Source organism: Sphaeramia orbicularis, chromosome 4, assembly GCF_902148855.1.
Source record: "Sphaeramia orbicularis chromosome 4, fSphaOr1.1, whole genome shotgun sequence".
Classification (NCBI taxonomy): domain Eukaryota; kingdom Metazoa; phylum Chordata; class Actinopteri; order Kurtiformes; family Apogonidae; genus Sphaeramia; species Sphaeramia orbicularis.
The window spans coordinates 203,947-231,206 of record NC_043960.1 but is presented as its reverse complement, the minus strand read 5'-3'; the positions used below and the strand labels follow the sequence as shown (position 1 = coordinate 231,206).

The 27,260-nt window shown below is 39.3% G+C and overlaps 1 protein-coding gene across 1 annotated transcript in view; it reads left to right on the top strand.

Annotated features, from left to right (window-relative positions):
- The window catches only part of LOC115417989 (FRAS1-related extracellular matrix protein 1-like), a 127,050-nt gene that overhangs the window by 37,768 nt on the left and 62,022 nt on the right, over positions 1-27,260 (top strand). Inside the window, 12 exon segments of the mRNA XM_030132256.1 lie at positions 796-1,119; positions 4,237-4,345; positions 4,427-4,558; positions 13,059-13,403; positions 14,607-14,749; positions 18,123-18,319; positions 18,408-18,498; positions 19,670-19,837; positions 21,482-21,690; positions 23,338-23,431; positions 23,886-24,138; positions 24,217-24,411. Of these exon segments, the coding sequence (XP_029988116.1) occupies positions 796-1,119; positions 4,237-4,345; positions 4,427-4,558; positions 13,059-13,403; positions 14,607-14,749; positions 18,123-18,319; positions 18,408-18,498; positions 19,670-19,837; positions 21,482-21,690; positions 23,338-23,431; positions 23,886-24,138; positions 24,217-24,411 (2,260 nt within the window).

Sequence of the window (27,260 nt, the reverse complement as noted above, 5' to 3'; positions counted from 1 at the left end):
TATTCTTTATTCCATCTATTTATTCTTATTCCATTTTTACCTCTTTTTAAAAAAAAAAAAATTTGCATGGCTTTTTACAAGAGAAACAGTATCTCAATTCTCTGTGTGTCCTGTGCATCTAGTGAAAACTAAATAAAAATCTTTGAATCTTTCGAACCCTTTTCCACAGTAGTTTTTCTCTATGCATCAGAAAAGTCGTTTCCTGCTGCAAAACAAGGCAAGAACTGCTCATGTGAAAGGAGTGAGAGTTTTCTTGAACTTTCTGATTAATATCTGAATAAACACCTCCAGCGCTGAAGTTCAGAAACATTACATAGTTGGAGGAAAGAGATGTAGGTGCTTTAATTATAGGGGGTTGATAAACTGCTAATTCTTAGACATCCAAGCGGATGTGGATGTTTTCCAGGCAAGATTAGCATCTGAAACGAGCCGACTTTTGTTGGCAGTGACAAGGTGACATCCCACTCCCATGTATTTTTCTCAGCTCTGTGGATGTGGAACAATGTGGAGCAGGAGGTTCTGCAGGGGTTTCCAAAGTCTCCAAAATGCACCATGTTCCAAATACTTCTCTTGTCCTTGTTAGCACATAAATTGTGCTTTTTTAGTCCTGTCATTTGTAACACGTCTGATTGTCTATTCTGGGGCATCGGTTGTTTACTCGTAAGGCGTTATGTGTTGTTTTTTACATGCTGCCTATTGTGTGAAAACTTACGTACATTTACACAGATCGTATTGGCAGCTTAAACATCGTCAGTCTTCACTTCCTTGTCTTTTCACGCTCACCTCCTCTGGCAGACGGAAGCGGTGTGGTTACCGGTTCTGATCCACGGGGCCATGCAGAATCAGCCTCCGCAGGCCGCCTTCATGGCCTCCTTCATCCTGGAGGTGGACCAGTTCATCCTGACGCCGCTCACCACCGCCACGCTGGACGCCAAAGACCACGAGACGCCGCAGGACAGGCTGGTTTTCAATGTGACCGCCCCGCCCCAGTATGGCTACGTCACCCACCTGGACGACCACACCAAACCTGTCACGTCCTTCACGTGGTCGGACCTGCACGAGATGAAAGTGGCCTACCAGCCGCCCAACAGCAGCCAATCACAGCGCAGGAACTTCGAGGTGCAGAGATGTTAAACGAGGACTTTCACTGGATTTAAGAAATAGTCAGGCTCATAGTGTTCTCTCTAGGACGGGTGTTACACATATGATCCATGGACCAAAAGTGGCCCACCAAAGAGTCTAATCCGATCCATTGGATGAATTTGTTAAATGTAAAAATTAAACTGAAAATATTAGCAATCAAGGATGCGAAACTCCTTTTAGTTCATGCAAAACAATTAGTAAAATCCTGTCATAATAACTTATAAGTAATAACAAATCAAAATTTTTCCTCTTGGTTTTAGTGTAAAAAAGTAAAATTACATCAAAATCTTTACATTTACAAACTTTCCTATCACAAAAAATGTGATTAACCTGAACAAATATGAACAACATGGGATTTATTAAGAAAATTAAGTGTAAATTGGCCAATATTCTGCCTGTTACTAAATTTTTAGTGTATTTGTAGATCCACTGTGGTCTGTAAGTTGTAAAGTAAATGATAAACTGAGGCAGAATAATATTAAAATTGCCCTCATTCTTAAGGATTTTCAGGTTGTTCAGATTGACATTTTTTGTGAAAGGATAGTTTGTAGATGTAAACATTTTTATCATTAAATGTAACTTTTGTCACTCTAAAACATACAGAAAGTTTGGAGTTGACATTATTTATAGGTTATAATATTACTATGTTACTGCTCTGGTCCACTTGAGATCATATTGGATTGTATGTAACCCCCTGCAATAAAATGAGTTTGACAGCCCTGCTCCAGGACATGTGTCGACAGCCTTTATTATCTAGAGCCATTTAATGACAGAAATAGAAAAAAATCGGACCAATGGCCCTGTATCTTAGCGGCCAAATTCAAAGCTTTGGTAAATGTATCCAGATCCATTTATTCTCCCCCAGTTCTGTGTATTTATTCTATTACAGTAATAGCCCATGTTTTGCTCATATTCAATCAGATCTGTCAAAAATTCAAATTCACACTTGATATCATTGATACTGATTTATTGGATCAATCCACTTCCTATCTGTTATAATGGGAACATTTTTCAAAGTCGCACCAAATCCAGAATCAGATCCAGATCAAAATAATTTCACTAACTTTTGTTGACATCATCATACAGAAGCTGTATACCAAGTTTGAAGTCAATCAGAATTGTAGTTTCGGAGAAGAAGACGATTGAAAGTTATGTAACGGACAACAGACGACGATGACAGATGATGACAGACGACGACAGATGCCGCCGGCGCCGCCGGATGCTGCATGACAATAGCTTACGGCCTGTCGGCCAGTAAGCTAATGAAATTGTCTGGGGCTAAAGATATCCTTATATGTTGTAAGTAGTAACTGTTTAAGAAGCTCTTCAGGATTTGTTAGTATTAGGGATGTAAACAATTAATCCACTAATGATTAATTGTCAATAAGAATTTACTTGATAAAATTATTAATTGTTGGTTAATTGATTGCCGTTGTTGACCTGTCCACACCTGTCTGAAGGCTGCTGGTTTGTCTGCGCTGCGACGCCGTGGCTGGGATAGCTGGTCATTGAACCGGATCATGGCGTTGATGAGTTAGAATCGCTTTATGGACATGATGGACCAAACACAGACCGACTGGTTTGTGGGAGCGGTGCACCCCCGAATAAATACACGCACAAATGCGGGGTCGGTATCAGAGCATTTTCCTTGGAGGTTGGTCTAGTCCACGGTCAGTGAGACAGAAGCTGAAAACATCCTCGAGGCTCCTGATTCGGGCCACAGATGTAATGAATTTGCGAAGCTTCAGGAGGTGGGGAAAAGATAAATGAGCGAAAAGTTTCACTTCTGCGGGGGCACAGACTGCACCGTACCCCCATAGTATTAGAAGTAGGATGGAAAGTGACGCACGTACGCGTGCAGTTACCAGCCAACACGCACGCATCACACCGCCACATCAACAGATGAATTCCACAGGAAACACTGACTGTATCCTCTGGTTCAGTAAATCAATCATTAAGGAATATGACATGCATTTTTTCATGAAGTGTATTAACAGTATTTAGCTTTGATTTTTATAGATGATATTGAAAAAGAAATTCAGGTTCTCGGGAAAATCGCTGCTTAACAATTAATCGTTAATCGATCGATAAGGGCAACCAACTAACGATTAATGAATTAATCGATAATTTGCATCCCTAGTTAGTATGGAATATGTTCAGAGTAAATCAAAGTTTCGGTGCATTTAGAGAACCAAAAAGAAATTACAGAACTACACTAAAGTAAATGGTGGGTCTCAGGAGGTTAAATATCTTTTTAATTAAACGATATTTAAAAAAAAAAAAATCAAAATACATTTCAATGTTAGCCTAATTTTTGAGTAATAAAATCAATCTAAAAAATAATCTAGATACTTTTTTTCAGAATTCATGCATGAAAGGGTTAAATCAGTGTTTTGCAACCGTGGGGTTGCCTGAAATTTGTAGTAATTGATAAAAATAAAAAAAAAACCTTACCAATAAAAAATCTATGGTGAGTTGACAGAGACAATCCCAATCCACAAAAGACAAACTGTGGTTGGGAAACTGCAGCACTGTGCTTCTGTTTCTGTGTCAAATGTTCACTGTGGTCAGTTTCAGATGCTGCAGCTCTTTCATAATTCCTAGTTTCAGTTCTTGTTTGTTCAGTATTAATTGTCCTCCTTGTAAATCCCAGCTGGACTGACTGGACAGATCCTGAGCCTTTGTGCAGTAATCTACACCTGGATTTACTGCCTCTGTCCACAATAATAGACATTATATAGACTAAATGTGCTCTAAAATTAACGTTTATTTGCAGCATAGTATAGCAAACTATTACATCATCTAAAACAAATTAATTTTTGCAAAAACAAAATGTCTCCGTTTTCAATGTCTGAGGTCACCAGAAATTTGTGATGTTAAAATGGGGTCACGAACCATAAAAGGTTGGAAACCGCTGGGTAAAATATACAAATACTACTAAAATATACATAAACCTAGCTGTATACTACAGATAAAACAGATATATACAACATATAAGGATATATTTAGGCAGTATAGAATATGTATTCTATTGTATGTATGAACAAATGTTACACTGTAAACATGTTGTGAATGTGTTTGTTTTGCCGTAAGGTGGAGTTTCAGGCTATAGATGGTTCCTATGTGACCAGTCCACCCATCATGGTCCACATCTCCATCAGAGCGGCTGAAACCAACGCCCCCAGAGTCTCCTGGAACATGGGTAAGAAGTAAAACACATGGTTACAGCCACAGACGTGTGTTTTAAATGGACGATGGTTAAAGAGACGGCGTCTGTGTCCAGGTCTGGACCTGCTGGAGGGTCAGTCCAGACCCATCACATGGGAGGAGCTGCAGATAGTCGACAACGACAACATCGACGCCGTTTACCTGGTGGCAGTGGACGGACCTCTGCATGGACGCCTGAGTGTCAGAGGTGAGGTCAAAGGTCACTGGGTCATCAGTGGTGGTATGTGAGTGTATGTGCTGGTTTTAATATAGGAGCTGGAGTTAGTTTGAGCTTTACATCCAGTTTAACCCTTAAAGCGCTAAACAGCAACTCTGACTAAAATGTTTAATACCTGTTGATCCACTAATCCTTTCAGTCAGTACATATAAATAACTGGTGTAAAAGGCAGTTTGTCAGCATTTTCATTTGGACATTCAGAGGCTTCATAGTTACCATGGAAACACCATCATCTTCTACAACACTGATTCACAAGTAAAACCTGTGGAGTTGGATCAATGACTGTGGATAAAATGAATAAAAAAGACCTACAAAATAATAAATAATGTGGGGAAAAAGTAGCAAAAAATTTACTAAAATAAAGTAAAAAAAAGAATAAAATAAGCAACAAAATGAACAAAAACAGCCAAAGTAATGAATAAAATGAACAAAAAATAATAAATCAACATGATAATAAGTAACATTAGCCAAATGAACTAAATTGAAGAAAAACATTTAAAAACATCTTTACATACGTTTAAGAAATGTGATAATCAATAATCTCTATTTTAAACGCTCCAGTCCATTATCAGATTCCTGTCAGAGTTCATACATACGTAGTGAGGGTAGAATTAAACTTCCTGTTACTGTCTTATATTCATGTTTGGCTATGTAACTTCCATTCTTTATGATTTCAATTGTTTTTACACATACACGGACATAAAAGAACAAAGTAAATCAGATTAACCTAAAAGAGAGTTCCAAGTGTGTCAATCTGATTACTCATAATCAGATTACTACTGTTACTTGATAAAACAGATCAGATTATACTGTTTACATTGTCACTTGAATAATCGGATAATAATCGGAGTATTAGTATGGATGTAAACGGGTTCAATAACTGATCTGAGGACAACAGTGCCCAGGACAGGGGGCTCCAATCCTGGTCCTCAAGAACTGGTATCCTGCATGTTTTGGATGTTTCCTTCTTCCAGTCCACCTGACGGTTGTTATCAGGCTTCTGCAGAGCTGGATCATAGTCTAATAAGTAGGGCTGTTAGAAAATATCGGTTCTGCAATATATCACGATATTTCATTTCACAATACTGTACCGATATTAAAAAGTACTGTATTGATATTTTTAGGTATTTATTCAAACGCAGATATTGTGGAGGTTTGTTTTAGTTTTTTGGTTTTCTTTGTTGTTTATATTTTATTTATTATTATTTAACACTGTTTTATTAAATAATGGTTATTTGAAGCATCTTAAAAGCACTTTTTACTGTCTGAGAGAAGCAGATGTTCGTTCCTTTGTTGGGATTGAACTCAAATCCTGCTCTGATGTTAGTTCTGAACTAATAGAATCTGAACATTTGAACAGGATCTGAAACTGTAATGTCTGTAAAACAGAATTTCAGTTTGAACACAGGAACATTTTGTGATAGAACATTAGATCCTGTTGGGATCAAATAAAAATGTGTTTAGTATTTGTGCAGATTTCTGCTGGAATTCAATTCTTCCGGGAAATAATCATTTCAAAAAAAGAAACAAACAAAAAATTGCTTTTTGACAGTATCATGATATATCGTGATATATCGTATTGTGATCCTAGTATTGTGATTTGTATCGTATTGCCAGATTCTTGCCGATACACAGCCCTACTAATAAGAGGTAAGATATGCCTTTATTAGTCCCACAGGGGGAAATTTCAGGTTTACGGCAGCAAAGAAAGTGCAAATCATTTCAATCATTTTTCATCATTTGAATCAGGTGTGTTGGAAGAGGGATACATCTAAAACATGCAGGATACCGGCCCTCGAGGACCAGGATTGGACACCCCTGCTATAAGAGGACGATAGTTGAATCCAGGACCTGCTCTCTGAGAACATGTAGAAAAGTAGCTCAACACTTAAGCATATACTTACTTTCCAGCACTGATTGGAATTACTTTTAGGAAACTCCGCCCCTGCGTCCTTATCTGTCGTGCTGTAATCCTCTGCTGGTATCCTGACACTCGCAGCGCCCTGGGAATTCCCAGAGAGCTTCGTCTGGCCTTTTCCGCCCTTTTTGCTCCATGTGTTGCCCATCCGTCAGGGACTGTGGTGTGGCAGGGGAAGCATATGTCTAGTGGCCCTGCATGTGTTTCCTAATCAGGTGTAAAATGGGGCCGCGGCCGCTTCGCCAGGGGCCGCCGCCGCCTCTCCGTCCACGTCTGTCCCTTCCAGCCCAGCGCGTTGGGAAACGGACGCTTTGTCTCCGACCGAAGGCAGGAGGGAGCAGATTGGAGCGACTTATGCCATTTCATGGCGCCGTGCACAGGCAGCAGATGTACTGTCCCCAAACAGGTTTGAATGCTACCAGCAAGTGGGGGGGGTGGGGTGGGGTAGGGGTGGCAGGAATGAAGGCACCCCCGGGGGCTCCGGCAGAGTTAACCTTTCATGGAAGCTTTAGATGCACAAACAGGGACTGGATGGATGTTTCCAACTGGTTCTGTGGAAGATTAGTGACTGTATGATCACTGTAGACCAGTGGGTCCCAAACTCTGGGTCTGGACCAAAAAGTGACTGTATGATCACTGTAGACCAGTGGGTCCCAAACTCTGGGTCTGGACCAAAAAGTGACTGTATGATCACTGTAGACCAGTGGGTCCCAAACTCTGGGTCTGGACCAAAAAGTGACTGTATGATCACTGTAGACCAGTGGGTCCCAAACTCTGAGTCTGGACCAAAAAGTGACTGTATGATCACTGTAGACCAGTGGGTCCCAAACTCTGGGTCTGGACCAAAAAGTGACTGTATGATCACTGTAGACCAGTGGGTCCCAAACTCTGGGTCTGGACCAAAATGTGACTGTATGATCACTGTAGACCAGTGGGTCCCAAACTCTGAGTCTGGACCAAAAAGTGACTGTATGATCACTGTAGACCAGTGGGTCCCAAACTCTGAGTCTGGACCAAAAAGTGACTGTATGATCACTGTAGACCAGTGGGTCCCAAACTCTGAGTCTGGACCAAAAAGTGACTGGATGATCACTGTAGACCAGTGGGTCCCAAACTCTGGGTCTGGACCAAAAATCTGGCAGAGCTGGTTTTTAGTTCAGCGGCCGATAAGACATGAGCAATATGAAGGCACTGTGTGGTCTTTGTGGTGGCCTTTGTTGTTGTCTTCATTTTTGTCTCTGTTGTGTTTTTCATCTTCGTTGTTGTCTTTGTCATCTTTGTTGTCATCTTTGTTGTTGCCTCTGTTGTTGTTGTCATCGTCTTTGTCAACTTCGTCTTCATTGTCGTCTTTGCTGTTGTCATCTTTGTCATTGTCTTTGTTGTCATCTTTGTTGTTGTCTTCATCAAAGTCTTTGTCTTCATCTTTGTTGTTGTCGTTGTCTTTGTTGTCATCTTCCTCATTGTTGTCTTTGTCATCTTCATTGTCATCTTTGTCGTTGTCGTCTTTGTCTTAGTTGTCGTCTTTGTCGTTGTCCTCTTCGTTGTCGCCTTCGTCATCTTCGTTGTCGTCTTTGTCGTTGTCCTCTTCATTGTCGTCTTTGTCGTCTTTGTTGTTGTCTTTGTCGTTGTCGTCTTCGTTGTCATCTTTGTCGTTGTCCTCTTCGTTGTTGTCTTCGTCGTCTTGGTTGTCGTCTTTGTTGTTGTCGTCTTTGTCTTTGTCGTCTTTGTTGTCGTCTTTGTCGTTGTCGTCTTTGTCTTCGTTGTCGTCTTTGTCGTTGTCGTCTTTGTCGTTCTTGTCATCCTCCTCATTGTTGTCTTTGTTGTTGTCATTGTCGTCTTCGTTGTCGTTGTCTTCTTCGTTGTCGTCTTTGTCGTTGTCGTCTTTATTGTTGTCGTTTTCTTCATTGTCGTCTTTGTCGTTGTCGTCTTTGTCGTTGTCGTCTTTATTGTTGTCGTCTTCTTCGTTGTTGTCTATGTTGTTGTCCTCCTCATTGTTGTCTTCGTTGTTGTCATTATTGTCCTTGTCGTCATGTTCAGCATCGTCTTTGTTGGCGTCTTTGTTGTTGTTATCTTCATTGTTGTCTTTGTCGTTGTCATCTTTGTTGTCGTCTTTGTTGTGTCATGCGCGTTATAAAATATATTCCCAGCTTCGAAACAACGCCCAAAAGAGTGACGATAAGTTCATGATCGGAAAAGGCACCTGATAATTGTTTGTGATGCATTTGGATGTTAGATCACCCAGATCAGATGTGATGATGCAGAGCTGTACTCTCTTGAACTGTCACTGAAGTTACATTGACAGAATTTACTAAGTTAAACAAGGCTTTTCAAGTTAAGATTTGAGATATTTTTAACTTGTATTTTTGTCTTATCACAAGTCAAATAATCAGTTGTTATTGTAACACAGAATAATGTTAGCACAACAAATGGGTCCAATTCTATTTTACTGTGTGTCATTCAGAGACTTAACATGATGCATATTTTGTCTGGAAAATACAATAAAGTTGGAATAATTTAGTTTTCATACACATTCATTTAAATTCATTACATTTCAACCTTATCTGTTCATTACACTTTGGGTTTATTAGTTCAATACTTACATTCACACTTACTTTTTGTCTGTTTGACCTGCATCACAATAAGTTGAATTTGATTGTATCTTATCTCTGATCATTATTTATCCTTTTTAGCTTTTATTTTGTACATATTTACACTCATTATCTCAGCTTTTCCTCATTTTCTGCTTCTTTTCCCTGTTAACCCTGTTGAACATCAGGGCACTGTTGAAACTCCTGTGTCTTCTGTTTTTGGTTCGGATTTGTATTCATCTGTAGAAGACTAAGACGCCGTTCAACGATTGATGGTGTGATTCAGGGACTTAATGCAATGCATAAATTGTTTGTAAAAATATAAATGGCACAAGAAGCTGGTTCTAATTAATCTGAAAAAGGGCTTTAACTGTGAAAAATACATAAGATGGGTTATATATTAACCTTATTTATTCATAACACTTTAGGTTTAGTAGTTGAATACTTAAAATTGTGCTTGTTTCATTTTTAATTCATTCACTTATTACATTAAATTGAGATAGATTTTGATCATTATTTATGTTTTAGCTTTTATTGCACATATTAAAGTCTTTATCTTTGCTTTTCCTTTTTTTTTTTTTTTTCCTCCTTTCACAATTAAGCGTACACAAAACCATCTTTAACATCAGTGTTGTTGAAACTCCTGTGTCTTCTGTGTTTGATTTGGATCGATGTTAACCTGTAGAAGCTCAATACTTAATGCACTGTGTATTTGGTCTTTAAAAATGTAAATGATGTAAGAATCTTTTTCTAATTAATCAGATTTAGTAGTTTAATACTTACATTCACACTTGTTTCATTTTGTTCTTTGAGGCTTTTTTATTAATCTCTGATCATTCTTTGTCATTTTTAGCTTTTATTATTATAGATATTATTATATTTTATACATATTTAAAGTCTTTATCTTTGCTTTTCCTTTTTTTTTTTTTGCCTCCTTTCACTATTAAGCATACACAAAACCCTCTTTAACATCAGAGTGCTGTTGAAACTCCTGTGTCTAAATGATGCCAGAACCTGGTTCCAATTAATCTTAAAAAGGGCTTTAACACTTTGGGTTTAGTAGTTTAATACTGACATTTGTACTTGTTTCATTTTTCATTCATCTGCATCACATTAAGTTTAGATAGATTTAGTTTTTTGAGGCTTTTATATTTATCTCTGATCATTATTTATCCACTTTAGCTTTTATTTTACACATATTTAAAGTCTTGATGAAACCCTCTTAAACATCAGCGTTGTAATAACTCCTGTGCCGTCTGTTTTTACTTTGGCTCTTTGTGAACCTGTAGAAGTTGCCAAAGCTGTGGCTCTGGTTCCCACATGCGTGTCGTCCTGCCTGTGGGATCCGGTCTGCGGTGGATCGGTCTCAGAGGAGGCGCCGCTGACCCTGGACGCTGCGACTCAGGGGCGATGGCGTCACTGCAGGCTGGGCCCAACGCCTTCAGCCAAATGGACGGCTGCCTGTCCCATCACACACACACACACAGGCACCGTCCTCCCATCCCGTCGTCTCCGTTATGGGCCGCTTGCCCAACGCCACCTTTGGGCCCAATTACCAAGTTGTTTCCATCACTTGGACCAGTAGCCGGTTCCCCTCGGTAAAGTTGCTAATGAGTTTGGGGCTCGCGACCGCTCGTCTCTCAATCTGTCTGCTGACCTTGCCCTTCTGTCTCTCTGGCATGCGCACGGAGACAGGAAGCCCCATCCTGGCAGCGCGGCGGCCACCGGGAAGGACGCCATGTTTTACCCCACCGGTGTTCACAGCACAAACCGCAGCCAACGCCTCGCGGTGCCTGAAGGCGCTAAGAGAAACTTGTTATTTCCAAGTGACAATGGGAGAAAAACAGCGCATGTGTTGGAGGCTGTAATTGAATCAAAGTGCGAAGCTTTCCGCTGACAACAACACATGTCCTCCAGTAGGCCGCCAGTCATGTGACACTCTGCTGTTAGCGCGAGCACGAAGTACAGCGAGGCGGAGTGAGGAAGGCCAGCCAGCAGCGCTGAGCTGCCAGATGGACCCGGCCTACATTTCATTAATGTAGGACACACAAGTTTTCATCTTCTGTCCAACAGCTCACCAGTTCGGATCCACGTTCCTGGACCAAAACGACCTGTTAGGAATATTTAGCGGCAGGTTTATACAGCGACAAAGACTGAGGGGTGTAAATCACATAGTCTAATAAAGCAGCGGTTATAGTTCAGGGGCCACATTCAGCCCAGTTTGATCTCAAGTGGGCCAGACCAGTAAAATCACTGAATAATAGAATAATAGCCTATAAATTATGACAACTTTATCTTTTTCTCTTTGTTTTATTAAAAAAAAAAGCATCAAACATTGTGTAAGTCATTTTACAGCTTTATTAATGGAATAAATTAACCATAACTACAGTGAAAGAGTCTGTAAGAAAGAAAAAAGTATTTATTTATTTATTTATTTATTTTTCTTGCTTATTTTCTGTATGTTACAAAACAAAACAAACATAGGGGGCATTTGAGATACCTTGACCATAATAAACCTAACAATTGTTTTTAGTAGTGTGATGTTGAAAATTGTCCTTTTCTTCCATTTATCCTGACTCTGCTCTTCTTGAGTCCTCAGTCTATGCGTTGGAATCTCCATCTTAAATATTCCATTCACAGTTTGTATCCAGTCATTAGTTGTAGGTGGTTCTAATCTGCACCGTTTTTGGTAATAGCCTTTTTACAGGCTGCTAATAGTATTTTAAACAAATATCTATCATTTTTTCTTACATTATTACCAATAATACACCTGAAATACATCCCCAAACATGTTTTAGGGATTGCATAACCCAGTATCTGAACAAGTGTTGAATATACTTGATCCTAGAATGATGCAAGTTTAGGGCAAAACCAAAAGACATGAGCATGATTTACATTGACATCTCCACATTCTCTCCAACAAAGCTGAACAGTGGACACATATTTAGCTGTAATTTTATGTATTACGAAAGGAAAAATATTTTTAACAAGAAAAGCACTCGGAGAGCACAGACCTCCGCCAAGACAGATCTGTTGTGCCCCCCACCCCCGATCACCACCAAAATTGAATCATTTCTTCCTTGTGCCATTATCAACATTTCCTGAAAATTTCATGAAAATCCGTCCAGAACTTTTTGAGTTATCCTGCAAACAAACACACGCAAACAAACACACAAAGCAAAGCAATCACAATAATACCTCCTGGTGGAGGTAATAAAATAAACAAAAACCAACAAACGTTAAAGCTTGTTTTTTGACCTGAGAGTAAAAATTTAACCCATAAGGACCCAGTGTTACTTTTCCGGCACTTTCCAAATTAATTTTGTAGCTGAACATCAACCCACTGTTTCCATCCACTGTCACTGTTCCAACTCCATGGGTTTTACTGGTGAATCAATGTTGGAGACGATGACAGTGTTTCCACGGTAACTATAGAGCCTCTAAACATCCAAATGGGTCATATCTGATGACCATGAAAAGATGAAGAACTGTATTTTAAATCAATGATTTACATGTATTGATAGGATTAAGGGATAAACAGGTATTAAACAGTTACATCAGTAGATGGTTTAGGTTAAAGGTGGATGTTTGGGTCTTTTTGGGTTAAAAATGGTGTGAATCACTCATTAGGGGTTCAGGTGATGAAAAGAAACCAGAACGACTCCTGGTATGAAAATATTGACTTCGTATTTCAACAGAGAAGTTCTGTGTAAGTCTGCAAAGGCAGGGCTTTTTGAAAGTAACCCCTAGTGGCCATTAGTGGTGTTACAACCTTAAGTTGCTTCCGCATTGGCATCGTTTTGGAGCTTTGTCATTGCCCCTTGTACTGAAAATTGTAAATATGTTGAGATATTTCTGAGATACTTATATCACTGTCATTAACTGTGATTTAAAAAAATAAAATAAAATTCTGAAACGATGACCAATAGCGGCAGAGAAATGAGCAGCTGTGATTGGTTGACAGGTGGGAAGGCCTTCATGTTCCGCGTTCGAGACCTGAGGGAGGGCGTGGTCGTCTACCATCACTCCGACAGCGACACCACGCGCGACCACATCGTCTTCCGCATCAGCGACGGCCGTCACAATATTCGCCACAAGTTCCCCATCAACATCCTGCCCAAAGACGACTCACCGCCGTTCCTCATCAACAACGTGGCGGTGGAGGTCCAGGAGGGCGGGGCCGTTCGGCTGGAGGAGTACATGCTGATGGCGTCCGATCTGGACTCCAGCGACGACTACATCCTCTTCCAGGTGGTGTCACCTCCCCGAGTGGGTCAACTGGTCCGGAAGAGCTCCGCCTACGACGCAGGTGAAGGCGGAGTCAGCTTGATTTGAGAGAAAAAGATAATTATTTTTCTCAACTGACAGATTAATTAATATCATAGGGTAATACACCGTAATATCTTGTAGAAGATTGGTAAATTTCTCTTAATATCTTTAGAAAAAATGTTATTTTGAAAAATGTGATTTTCTTGTCAGAAATTCGCTCCGTAACGAGAAAAGAAGGTTTGTTATTTCTACATAATGAGAATTAAGTTATTGCAAGAAACTTTTGTATATCACAAAATGACCTGATAAACTCTTGAGGAGCACTGAAACGTAAATGCAAACTATTTTCTATTTTCTTCTTTCATTTACGAGTCAAACAACAAAACAGCCCAGTTTTTTTTCTTGATTTCTTTCAATTTTAATTTTTAGTCACTTTTATGACACAGATAATAAAATAATTATCACATTATGAAGAGAAAAACAGCTTTGTGTTCTCAGAATACCTTCAGAATTAAGCAGTTTTCATGAGTCAGTGAGCTTATTATCAAGAGAACATACTCTCAAAATATCAGAATACTCCATACTTAACCTTATCATGAGAAAACAATTTGTATTCCATTGAGAACAAAATAATTATGTCATTATCGGGAGAAAAACAAGCTTTGCAATCTCAACATATCACAAAATATGAAATTTATCTCAATATAATGAAATAATTATCCATTTACCTGAAAAAGCAATACGTTTTGTAAACTTGAAATAAAATAAAAACACATTATCATGAGAAAAAAATGTTATCCATGTCAAATTAGATGTACTGTTTATTTGACTGTTGTTTAGTTTCATATCCAACTAATTCTTTAAAGAGACAACCTAGCTGTGATATAGGGCTCTACAAATAAAACTGAATTGAATTGAAATTGAATGTAAAAACCAGATCAACAACAGATCAAGAATGAAAACAAGGTTTGTTACCTTCACATCATGAAAAAAAGAAGTACAACTTGTGTATAAGACAAAAAAAGTTCGGTTCTTTCACAAAAAAGAACTAAAATATGCGTTTATTCATTCCTTGTCATTCAGTTTTATGTCTGATCTTTACTTTCCACCATCATAATGACATGAATAGATGATTATCAGACAGTTTTGTCCTATAAATACCTTAAATGGTGATTAAAATCTGTTTCTTCATCACAGACTTCTGTAGGTTTCATATTATTTTTTGTCTTTTGTGATGACACAGGAGTTTCAGTGGACAGTTTCCTGCAGAGAGACCTGATCCAGGGTCAGATCTTCTACCAGCACTCAGGAGATGAACGCTTCGAGGACGCCTTTGACTTCACGCTGTCCGACAGCCACGAGCCGCCAAACCTCTCCCAAACATATGTACGCAAAGTAACACGTCCAGCTGTCATCTCTGTTCTGGTTTCAGCTGTTTTCCAGATGAATTATTTAATTTGTTAGTGGAAAAAATACTCAGATCCACAATAAAAATACTGCCTTTAGAATATTACTTAGATGGATTATCAGCAAAAGTAGAAGTAACTGTTATATATTGGCCACTGGAGGTTTTGTAAAAGTTTATAATTCTTACACTGTTTGATTTCATTAGAAGTTTTGTAAGTTTTGTCTGGCTTGTGACTGAAAGGTTGCCAGTTCGATTTCACGGACTGGCAGAAAAAGTTGTTGGCTGATGTGCCCTTGAGCAAGGCACTTAACCCCCCCATTAGCTCCCTGGGCATCTGATATGGCAAGCCTGCTGCTCCTTGTCTGCAGTGTGTGGATGTGTGGTGTGTTCCTCCATGTTCTAGTGGTGGGTTAAAAGCAGAAGTTAAATTTTAGTGTGTGGTGCATGTACTGCATACTGACAATAAAAGGATCTTAATCTGATCCTAATCTTAATCTTAAAAAAATCTGAAAAAAAGAAAAGTTTCCATTAATTAAGAGGAAACATTAACACCTCTAATAGTTTAATCCACAGTTTTTCAACCTTGGGGTCGGGATCCCACTTGGGGTTGCCTGGAATTCAGATGGGGTCGCCTGAAATTTCTAGTAATTGATGAAAAAGATAAAATAAAATTACTAATAAAAAATATAATGCGAGTTGAGAGAAACAATCCCAATCCATAAAAGACAAACTGAAGCTGAAACTGCAGCGCTGTGCTTCTGTTTCTGTGTCAGATGTTCATTGTGGTCAGTTTCAGATGCTGCAGCTCTTTCATAATTCATAGTTTCAGTTCTTGTTTGTTCAGTATTAATTGTCCTCCTTGTAAATCCCAGCTGGACTGACTGGACAGATCCTGAGCCTTTGTGCAGTAATCTACACCTGGATTTACTGCCTCTGTCCACAATAATAGACATTATACAGACTAAATGTCCTCTAACATTAACTGTGAGTGCAGCGTATAACTCACTAGCCGTGAACCTCGGAGTTCTTCTGTTCGCGACACGTATCAGTTAACAAAACGTCTGGAATCCAACTTCTCTGTTTGCGGTCTTTACTTAAAACTTAGATTGGTACAAACAAAAGATCAATTTCTAAATTAAATGACATGACGGTCAAAAGACTGTGATGCTCCAGGCTTCAGGCTTCTGGTTCTGCTTTTCTTTCTTTACGTTTTTATAATCTTAGCAGCCAATACGATTGCATCACACAGTGATATCAAGACTTATACTATTATTACTCGACATTCATATAATATACATAAATTATTAATAATAAATCAAATATAAATATGAGTTTTTAACTGAAGCACAAAAAATGGCTCTAACCTTAACCTTTATTTGCAACATAGTATGGCAAACAATTACATGATCAAAAACAAATTTTATCAAAAAAAAAAAGGTCTCAGTTTTGAATGTGTGGGGTCGCTAGAAATTTGTGAAGTTAAAATGTGGTCATGAGCCAAAAAAGGTTGGGAACCACTGGTTTAATCTATAAAACGTGCAAAAATGAGCTAAAACTGCTCTGATAAATCATGAAAATCAGCAACAGAGCAGCTGGACCTGACCAGGGGTCACATAAATGTAAAAAAAAAAAGCAGTGCTGTTTTAAATGTGGTAATTTTATAAAAGGAATAACTTAAAGATAAAGAAATCTTTGAATCAGAAAAGATGGAACCAACATTTTCCTTTTTATCTCTCCGCTCGACAGGCCATGAGCCACTGTGAAGGTGCTGTGTCTAGCATCGTCTTCATTGTCATCTGTGTTATCCCCGTCGTCTTCGTTTGCAATTTCTTAAAAACTACTGGTCATTCCAAATTTTATATCTGTCTTCCTTGGGACAGTGTCTGCAAAGATTTTTCACAATTGTGAGTTAGGTTGATTTTCAAATTTTTTTATGAATTTTTGAAATATTTTAATCCATATTTTGAATATTTATAACATGTGAATGGTTACATGTATCCTACATATTTACTATTGATCACTGATAGAAGTCATATATGTACTTTTTCAACATTGATTTTTATTTATTTTTTTTTAATCCATGACTATGATTTTAAATGTTCTATTGTTTTGTTTATATGAATCAAACTTTTTAAGCTTGAGCAAAAAAAAAAAAAAGGATTTCTCCTCATGAAGTTTTGATGAATATTTGAAATACTGAAAATGCACCTTTACTTACAATGGTTCATATTTTGAAGGTTTCTAACATGTATATGGTTACAGATATAAACATAGTTCCTGTTGATCACTGATAGAAGTCATATATGGACTGTGATTGAATTAGTTGAGTTCTCCTCCAGTGAAAGTCCCGCCCACTTCTATAGGTAGATTGATCTGCATCCAGAACACAGGACTGGAACATAGAGACAGAACCAGACAACCTCACAAATCCAACTGGGATTGATTCAGACAGAACATGACGCTGACATACAGGGACATTGAAATATACATCATCTTAGAAAAGCAAAACAAAATGTAAACTTTTCGAACATACAATCAGTCACAAAAAGTCGACAGTCAAATGTTCCAAATGTCCACAAATACAGTGATCCAGCTGCTTTAACTTGACTCGACAGGTTTCACTACAGGATGTTTACATCGAAAAGAATGCGGTTGCGCGTGGAGCATGTGCATAATTCTTAGGGGGTAAAAAAAAAAATACGGGGGTAAACATTGTACAGTGGCACAGAGCGCGCACGGCTTCTTAGTGAAAATAGTAGGACTATTATATATTTTACATATGTATAATAAATCTAATGCCAGGGTGATGATTTTTTTCAACTTGAGTTGAAAGCAGCTGGATCACTGTATTTGTGGACATTTGGAACATTTGACTGTGGACTTTTTATGATTGATTGATTGTATGTTCGAAAAGTTTACATTTTGTTTTGCTTTTCTAACTTGACGTGTATTGCATGTCACGTGATACTGTGATTAGACACTATATAAAACACCTGTGTAATCCTATTTGTCCTCAGTTTGATGAAGGGCCTCGGCCCCAAACGTCACATTGTTTAATAAATTCTTTGGGAGCTCACAGGTTGTGCGGACCTTCCTTTATTTTTTTCATACATTTTTTTTTGGGATCCTGCATACCTGTCATTTTCTGGATGTGCGTGTCAATCACCTCTCTTCATACAGGGACATTGGTCATACTTTCTTATTTCTGCTCTAAAATAGACTCATTAATTCTCTAAAACAGGACCTGGTTAGTCATAAGTTACAGACTGATTATAAATAATGTCACAATAATGTTGGCGTGTCTGCCTTCTCATGCCGGTTAAAGCTGTTTTCTGTCCTCTCTGCATCCAGACGGTGGTGGTCCATGTTTTCCCGGTTAAAGACCAGCTGCCGGTGGAAGTTTCCGGCAGCGTTCGCTCTCTAACGGTGAAGGAGACCGAGGTGGTTTATGTCACCCACGCTCATCTGCACTTCGTGGACAGAGAGCATCCAGACGCCGACCTGACCTACGTCATCACCCAGCCCTGCTTCAGCCCAGTGCATCCTGGGTAAGGGGAGGTGAAGCTCTGGAGGTGATCTGCCCCATGCTTTTATTCTGTCCTCTGGGAAACGATGTGAGGTTTTTCTCTGTTTCAGGCTCATGGATGCAGGACGACTGTTTTACACAGACACCACCAACGCCATGAAGAAAGACCACATGGTCCCGGTCCTGAAGTCCTTCACACAGGTGAGTTTGTTTGGGGGTCCTCAGATATTTCTACACTGCAAAAATCCAAATCTTACACAGTGTATTTTTCTCATTTCTAGTCAAAATGTCTCATCACACCTAAAATAAGACATAACCCCCTAAAGAGTAACTTTTATATTTTTATATTTGGACTAGAAATGAGAAGAATACAATCGGTAAGATTTAGATTTTTTTCCAGTATTTTTTTCTCCAGTATTTTTTTGGTAAAGCTCAGTTTTGACACCTTTGACCACCAACATTTTCCCATCCATTCTCATGAACACAGTATCATCAAATAGAGTCAAGGATGGAGTGGAAATATTTTGGTAGGCCAAAGGTCAAAGTGAGTATGACCTTTGGCCTACCAACATTTTTTCAGTTCATCCTTGTCATGTCCGTCCACTGTCATGAACATAGTATCATATTTCATTAGTTAGATCAGACATTCATTCAGACTCAAGGATGAAGTGAAAATACTTTGGCAACCAAAAGGTCAAAGGTCATGCTCACTTTGACCTTTGGCCACCAAGATCATTTCAGTTCATCTTTGTCTGTCATGTCTGTCTGTCCACACACAATGTACTGCACAAACATTATGATGCAAAAACAACAGCCGCATCTGATTGTAACTAAAAAGACTTGAAATAAAGGCAGTGCATAAATGTTTTTTTCACCAAAACAAATCAGATATTTTATTAAATAGAGAAACTAGCCTTAAACAGCAATAAAACAACAGTGACACCATGAAATGTGGATGTTTATTGCATCTGATATTGTCATTTTTCAGTCCTTTTGTTGTGTCTGATATCCAGTAAAAAGTAAAAGTAGTAAAAATGTTCTACTCAGACTCTGATTTAGCTGCACTGGTCTGATCTGATTGGTTACAGAGCACGGGATTTAAGAGAAGCGTGCTTATTTACTGTGAGTTTTTTTTATTATCATTGTCAAAAGTCACAGTAGAGATTTGTTTCATTTGACTTGTCAGTTTCAAGCAATTTCAGCCAAGTTTTGTGTCAAACTTTGTGTTATTTCAAATAATATTCTTTTTGTCAGTTTTCTTTTGTCTCTAATAATCAGTATATCAGTTCTGAAAAACTCATATTGATCAAACTCTAGATATAAAATAAACTAAGAAAGAGCCTTCTCGTAACCATGTCTTGTGATTTCTCAGCATGCAGTGAACCACATGAAAGTGGCCTTCATGCCCCCGGTGGAGGACATCGGCCCCGATCCACTCTTCATCCAGTTCGTCTTCTCCGTCAGCGACCACCACGGGGGCACTGTCTCAGATCTGGTCTTCAACATCACCGTCACCCCCGTGGACGACCAGACGCCAGAGGTCAGAGGTCAAACACACACCCAGTCCCCCTCTGTGTTTATACGCCATGAGCTGCTGTGAAGGCGCTGTTTCTGGTGTCTTCGTCTTCATTTTATCCATGTGTCTTCCTTGGGACAACAGTCGCTTTTCCATTGACCCTCAAACTGCGCAAATATAACTTGGGCATAAAAATTTACCTGATGGAAAAACGACAATTTTGCCAAAAGTCTCATTTTTTTATTAAAAGTTTTTGCGCTAGCAAGAGGTGGTTTATCGGGCGTAGTGCAAATGGTATATCATGCAAAACTGCAATGGAAAGACCTTTTTTCGCAACTAGTCAGGTGAATAAAAAAAACCGGATGTTGACGAACGTCACAACAAGTGAAGAAGAAGAAGAAACATGTTGCAGTATGTGTGGACACACCAGGAAACCCAATCGTTTTTTAATTTAGTACGAGATATTCACGATTGTCACTATGTTTATGGAATGACTTCTCATGTCATCTCCCGATAATAAATAAACAAATCATCGCATTTGTGATTTAATAGAAAAACTGACATTACGCACTTGTGTTTTTTCGACATTTAGTAAATATCAGTAAAGTTTTGCGCAGATGTCCAATGGAAAAGTGACTAGTGTTTCCAAAGTTTGTTCACAGTTTTGATATATTTTACAGTGTTTCCTGTGGAATTGATCTCTAGGTGTGATGGTGTGTCATCAGTGGGAGGGGGGTGGCTGGTTTCTGTCCTGTTTATGCAATAAGTGGGCCTACTCAGTGAAGAAAAAAAATCCATTCACTCGCTTCTTCTGATTACCTCAAGAGATTACCTCAGAAAGGTGCCGTGTCTCATACAATTTTTACCCCCGTATTAGTTTAGTACTTCTGGTGTTTTCGCACATGTGCACCATGTGAGTAAATCTGGTACAGCATACTGCTTGCTGGTTTTACACCCGTATCATTTTTACCCTCATTAACTGTGTAGTTTTGAATATCCAAATAATGTAAAATTTACTATAGTACATGATTAATGAACAGGGTAAATTCAGTACGACAGGTTTCACTACTGGATGTTAACATCAAGAAGAATGTGGTTGCACATGCCTGACAATTTGGAGCATGTGCATAATTCTTAGGGGGTAAAAAAAAAAATACGGGGGTAAAAATTGTACAGTGGCACAGAGCGTGCACGGCTTCTTATTGAAAATAGTAGGACTATTATATATTATACATATATATAATAAGTCTAATGCCAGGGTGATGATTTTTTGTATCATGTGTATGGTGTGGCAGCAAAGATTTTGCCGTGGTGCACCGCCACAGTAAAACCTTACCAGCAGAAATGCTGTTGTATGTTTTGAATTTGTGGCGAATTTTTGAAATATTGAAAATGTGCCTTTACTTATATAATGGTCCATATTTTGATGGTTTATAACTTGTAAATGGTTACAGATATAAATATAGTTTGTATTGATCACTGATAGAAGTCATATATGGACTTTGATTGAATTAGTCGAGTTCTCCTCCAGTGAAAGTACCAAATTCCACTTGTCATTGATTCCTGACAGAACATGCTGATGAGATACAGGGACATTGGTCCTGTTTTTTTCTTCCAGGTTTGTATGATTTGTCCACGTTCTGACAGAAAGCTTCCCGTGTTTTCCAGATGTTCACCAACCTGCTGAGGGTGGAGGAGGGCGGAGGGGCCTTTGTGACCGAGGAACACCTCCTGGTTCGGGACCGGGACAGCCTAGAGGAGGCGCTGAGGGTGGAGGTCCAGAAGACGGCGCTCCACGGCCGGTTGGAGCTGCAGGGCCAGACTCTGCTGCAGGGAGACGGATTCACCCTGCAGGACCTGAGAGGACTCCGGGTCCGGTCAGTAAGCCCGTTTACAAGACCATAAATATCTGATGACTGTTAGTAATCACATAATTGGAATAATCAGATCTGATGCATTTACATGCACTTAAGAAATCCGATAATCCTAAACCCTGGTTTAGATGCTCTCCAGTCCATTATCGGATTTCTTTCGGAGTTCGTAAAAACCTAATGATGGTCGACTCAAACTTCCTGTTATTGTCTTCTGTTCACGTTTGACTACATAACTTCAGTTTTTTACAGTTTTAATTGTTTTACACATGCGCAGACGTAAAAGAATGGAATAAATCAGATTAGCCTGTATACATGCAGGAAGTATCCACGCCACAGTAAAGTGTCCACGCCACAGTAAAGTGTCCACGCCACAGTAAAGTGTATGCACCCGCTCTGATTTGAGTGGATTTGCTGTTTACAGAGTCCACGTCGCTGCACCCGCAGAATCATGAATGACTAAACCCAACAGGAAACATGTTCAGGCAGGAAATCGGGATTTAATGTGGATGTAGGAGTGGGTTAGTTCTCTGCGTGGACAGTTTTTCCATCTTCTGACACAACCTCTCATTGCATTTTAGACATTTTCAAGTTTACAGCACCAACGCAAAATGATGCAGAGAATTCCCCATTATGTTACTGTCTTTATTTACTGCTGTTTTAAATCACAGCTCAAGTTTCTTTTTTTTTAACTATGCTATTTTGCCATATTCATTTTATTTTCCACATAAAAACATGTAGGATTACCTCCTACTACCATTCATATCATTACTAGCCCGTTGACCCGTGTGGATCCACAGGTTCTAGATGTGGTAGTTTTTATGCTGTTGTGTATTAGTGCATGGTGTACTGCATTTATCCAGTAGTCACTGCCAAAGTGTTCTGGGCATAACAACGTGATTTTAAGGCTGTTGTATTCAAAATTACTAATATCTCCCAAAATATTGGTTCTATCAACTTGCCGTTTTTGCTACTGTCTTCCTTGACCAGAAATACATAAGTGTGACAAACTGCAACAGTCAGCTCTGTACAGATTTAGTGTGAATCCCTGGGTGCACACACACACACATATGCACACAGAGGCCACTTAGCTTTTATTATAGATTTGATTCACCTTTTTCTTGTTCATATCTTAATTTATGAATAAATTATGATAAACATGATAGCCACAATAATTATAAGAGTCATGATGCTGACTACAACCATAGATGTAGGCACCCAGCCGCTTGAATAAAGGATATTGATAATGGGAAATACTGGGTGGATCATATAAAATTCAATGGTTCTTGGTTGATAAATACTCCAAAGATGAAATAAAACAAATTCAGAAAATAAAATTACAAAGCTACTGTAGATAGATCGATAGAACAGAAATGATGAAAAATAAATGTAAATAAGCAACAAAATGAACAAAAATAACAAAATAATAAAATTTATACAAATGGAGTTGATGATAGATAATTTAAAAACTGTAGAAAGAAAACCGAGGTAAGTGATGGTACACCGGTCCAACGGACAAACATCAGCATCAGCAAAAATGAACAAAACTGACCGAAAAAGACAAAATGAACAAAAAGGACAAAATAAAGAAAAAAGTCATTTAAATTTTACATGTTGTGTTTTTTTCACGTCTTGTTTCTCGTCTTGTTTCAGGTACATCCATGATGACTCGGAGACGACGGAGGATGAGGTCAGTCTGAGGGTGACAGACGGTGTGAACGCCGCTGACGTCGTCCTGCCGATCCAGGTGAGTGTCGACCGCTGATGTCCTCAACCACATCCATCCTTTGAACAATTACTTCTCCTTTTAGTTTGTGTGGAGTCAAACTGAACAAACTTGGCTCTTGTGGAAGTTCTGTCAACTCTTCAACATTTATGGTTATCAGTTATTGTCGATATCAGAGCATAAATCATTCAGTTTATAATTTTATCATAGGTGTTGGAGAACTAACACCATATAATAAGGTATTGTCTTTTTTTTTTTCGCAAACGAGATTTTTAATCTCAATCTTTTTTGCTGGTTAGTAAATTTGTTGTGTATATGAGGAGGGACTTGAACTGGTTTGAAAAAAGCAGAAAAAATAACTGATGAATGAATAAATAAATAGCTGTGATACTGGACTTGATGCAGTCGCAGCTGAACCTATCGACTCCATCCAAGGATTTACACTCCTCATAAATGTCTTTGTCGTCGTCCTCAGATTCTCCCGATGAACGACGAGCCTCCTCAGCTGGGTGGGGGTCTGCGGGGGGAGCTGAGCTGTGAGGAGGGGGGGCGGGTCCAGGTGACGGTGGACTACCTGTCGGCCACGGACCGGGACAGCGACGACTCCAGGCTCACCTACATGTTGGCCCGAACTCCCGGTTGGGGGGAGCTGCAGAGGGCGGGGCTTCCCGTAGATAAGTTCTCCCAGCAGGACCTGCTGCAGGGCCACATCTACTACGCCCATACAGGTGAGGGGCATCATGGGACCTCGGGATGCGTTTAGGGAACACGGGTAAAACCTGGTGACATGTCTGTGTTGTCTTAAGGTGGAGAGATCGGCCCTCAGCCGGTGTTCGATACAGTCACCCTCATCATCTCTGACGGGGAGGCTGGAGGGACGGACAGCTGTTGCCATGGAGATGCCCCGCCTCCACCTGTACCGCTGCACGGCACACTTCCTGTGTATGACCTCAACATCACTGTTCTTCCTGTCAACAACAAAGTCCCTGCAGTCACTTTGGGTAAGATGAACAGCTGCAGCACAACGTCATAACTCTGTATTCTAAACCCTGTGATGATCATTTTAGGGAATTTTTTAATATTATACAATGTTATTAACATACTTTACTACTTAATACTTATCAATCAAATCAATCAAATTTTATTTATATAGCGCTAAATCATAACAAAAGTTATCTCATGACACTTTACATATAGAGTTGGTCAAAACCAGACTGAAGCCAATTTACAGAAATCAACAGAATCCTCCAGGAGCAAACACTAGTGAGGGGTGACAGTAAAGGAGGAGAAAAGAGAGAACGATAGAAACAGAGAGAGACTGGGGGAGAGGGGAGAGACATGGATGCAGTTGATGCACAGAAAATTGAACTGGAACATCTATGGAACTGTATAATAAACACTATCATAACTATATGGATACGTGAGTGATGATGATGAAGGAGGAGAGAGGCAGGACCACAGCAGCAGGTCCAGAGAGGATCCAGGGAAAACCTGTGAGGATCCTGGGAAAACCTGTGATGATCCTGGGAAAACTTTCGATGATCCTGGGAAAACCTGTGATGATCCTGGGAAAAACCTGTGATGATCCTGGGAAAACCGGTGATGATCCAGGGAAAACCTGTGAGGATCCAGGGAAAACCTGTGAGGTCATAAAGCACAGATACTCCAGGGAAGAAGTCAAGTCAGTAACATGTATTCACTGGGGCGTAAATAGAAGAGAAAATTAGGAGAGAAAAGGTCAGGGAGAAAGGGGAGCAGAGAGGAGGTCATAGAGGAGGAGGAGGAGAGAGGAGGTCATAGAGGAGGAGGCGTATCAGCAGAGCTCAGTGTCCATCAGTCTAACACTATAGCAGCAGAACTCAGATCAGCCTGAGCTGCACTAACTATAAGATTCATCAAAAAGGAACGTTTTGAACCTCCTCTTAAAAAGGCAGAGGGTGTCTGACTCCTGGACCGAGGCAGGAGGTGGGTCCACAATCGTGGAGCGTGATAGCTGAAGGCTCTGGCCCCCATCCTACTTTTGGAGATTCTAGGGACCACCAGTGCACCTGCATGTGGACAGCGTAGTGCTCTAGATGGATTGTATGGAACTGAACGTTCTTTCAGATCAGTGGGTGCCTGGACATGAAGGGCTTTGGAAGTGAGGAGGAGTATTTAAAGTCTATCCTAGCTTTTACAGGGAGCCAGTGCAGAGAAGCCAACACAGGACGAATATGGTCTGTGATACTGGTTCTAGTGAGTCCATGGGCAGCAGCATTTTGGATTGGCTGAAGGGTCTGTAAGGACTTTTGGATTAGCTGAAAGGTCTTTAAGGACTTTTTGGGACAGCCTGAGAGAAGTGAGTTACAATAATCTAGTCTGGATGGAATAAAAGCATGGACTAATTTTTCTGCATGGTTCTGTGTTCAGATCTGTCTAACTTTAGTTATATTACGCAGATGAAAGAAAGCAGTTCTAGAAATCTGTTTTATGTGAGAGTTAAACGATAGATCCTGATGGAAAATGACGCCTAGATTCCTCAAAGTGGTTTTGGTCTCCATGGTAACACCATCCACGGTAGACTTGGCTGGACACTGCATCCCTAACAGTTTTTGGTCCAAACACAATGACTTCAGTTTTGTTTGAGTTTAACAGCAGAAAATTGTTGTTCATTCAATCTTTAATCTCTTTAATGCACTCCTGTAGTTTGGCTAGCTGATTGACTTCATCAGGTTTAATGGATAAATATAACTGGGTATCATCAGCGTAGCAATGAAAGTTGATGGAGTGTTTTCTATTAAGTTACTTAAGGAAGCATGGATAGGTAAACTGTATTGGTCCAAGAACCGAGCCTTGAGGTACTCCATAACTAACTATAGTGCACTGGGAGGATTCATTATTAATGTTAACAAAGTGAGAACCATCTGTTAGATGGGATTTGAACCACATTAATGCCGATCCTTTGATACCAACTGAGTTTTCCAGACGTTGCAGAAAGATGTGACGGTCAACAGTATCGAAAGCTGCACTAAGGTCTAATAAAACCAGCCTAGAAACCAGACCTTTATCTGAAGCAGTGAGAAGGTCATTGGTAACTTTGAGCAGGGCCATTTCTGTACTATGATGTTCCCGAAAACCTGACTGGAAGTTCTCAAACTGTTGGCTTGAAGGAAATCACATAACTGATTGGCTATTTTCTTCAGAACCTTAGATGTATGTCATTGTTATAGCTACCATTACTCATCACTTTATTATAACTTTTTTCCTGTGGTAATTCAACTATATATTTATATTTACATACATACATATTGTGCATATCATATTATCACATAATTAGCTATTTATTACTATTACTACTACTTTATGATTACTACTTTGCTTCTTGTTGTTTCTACTAGTACTTTCCAATGTGCAATCACCTGTTTTTTTCTGTTATTTATAGTTATTGTATTTCTTGTCAAATTCATCTTTATTGTCAGTTTTGCCATATGTGCATTGCATACAGAATACTGAAATTACAAAATTTTAAGGCCCCACAGTGCAAAATGAGCATAGTAGAAAAAAATATTAAAAAATAGAATAGAGTCTAACTATAAACATAGAATATGACCATAAACAGAAGGAACGAGGAGACAAAAAATAGAGAATAAAGGTGCAATAGTTATTGGTAATAGATGAAATTGTGTGTGTACATTCGATGTTGTGCTGCTACTGGACTCTCAGTTTCCTGAGGGTTCTGCCAAAGGGATCAATAAAGTTCTATCTAATCTAATTTAATCTAATCTAATCTGAATATGGAAGAAGCACATATAGACTGTTTAAAAACCGAAAGTGACAAACTTGTTTTACAAACATAAAGAAGAGAAAATAC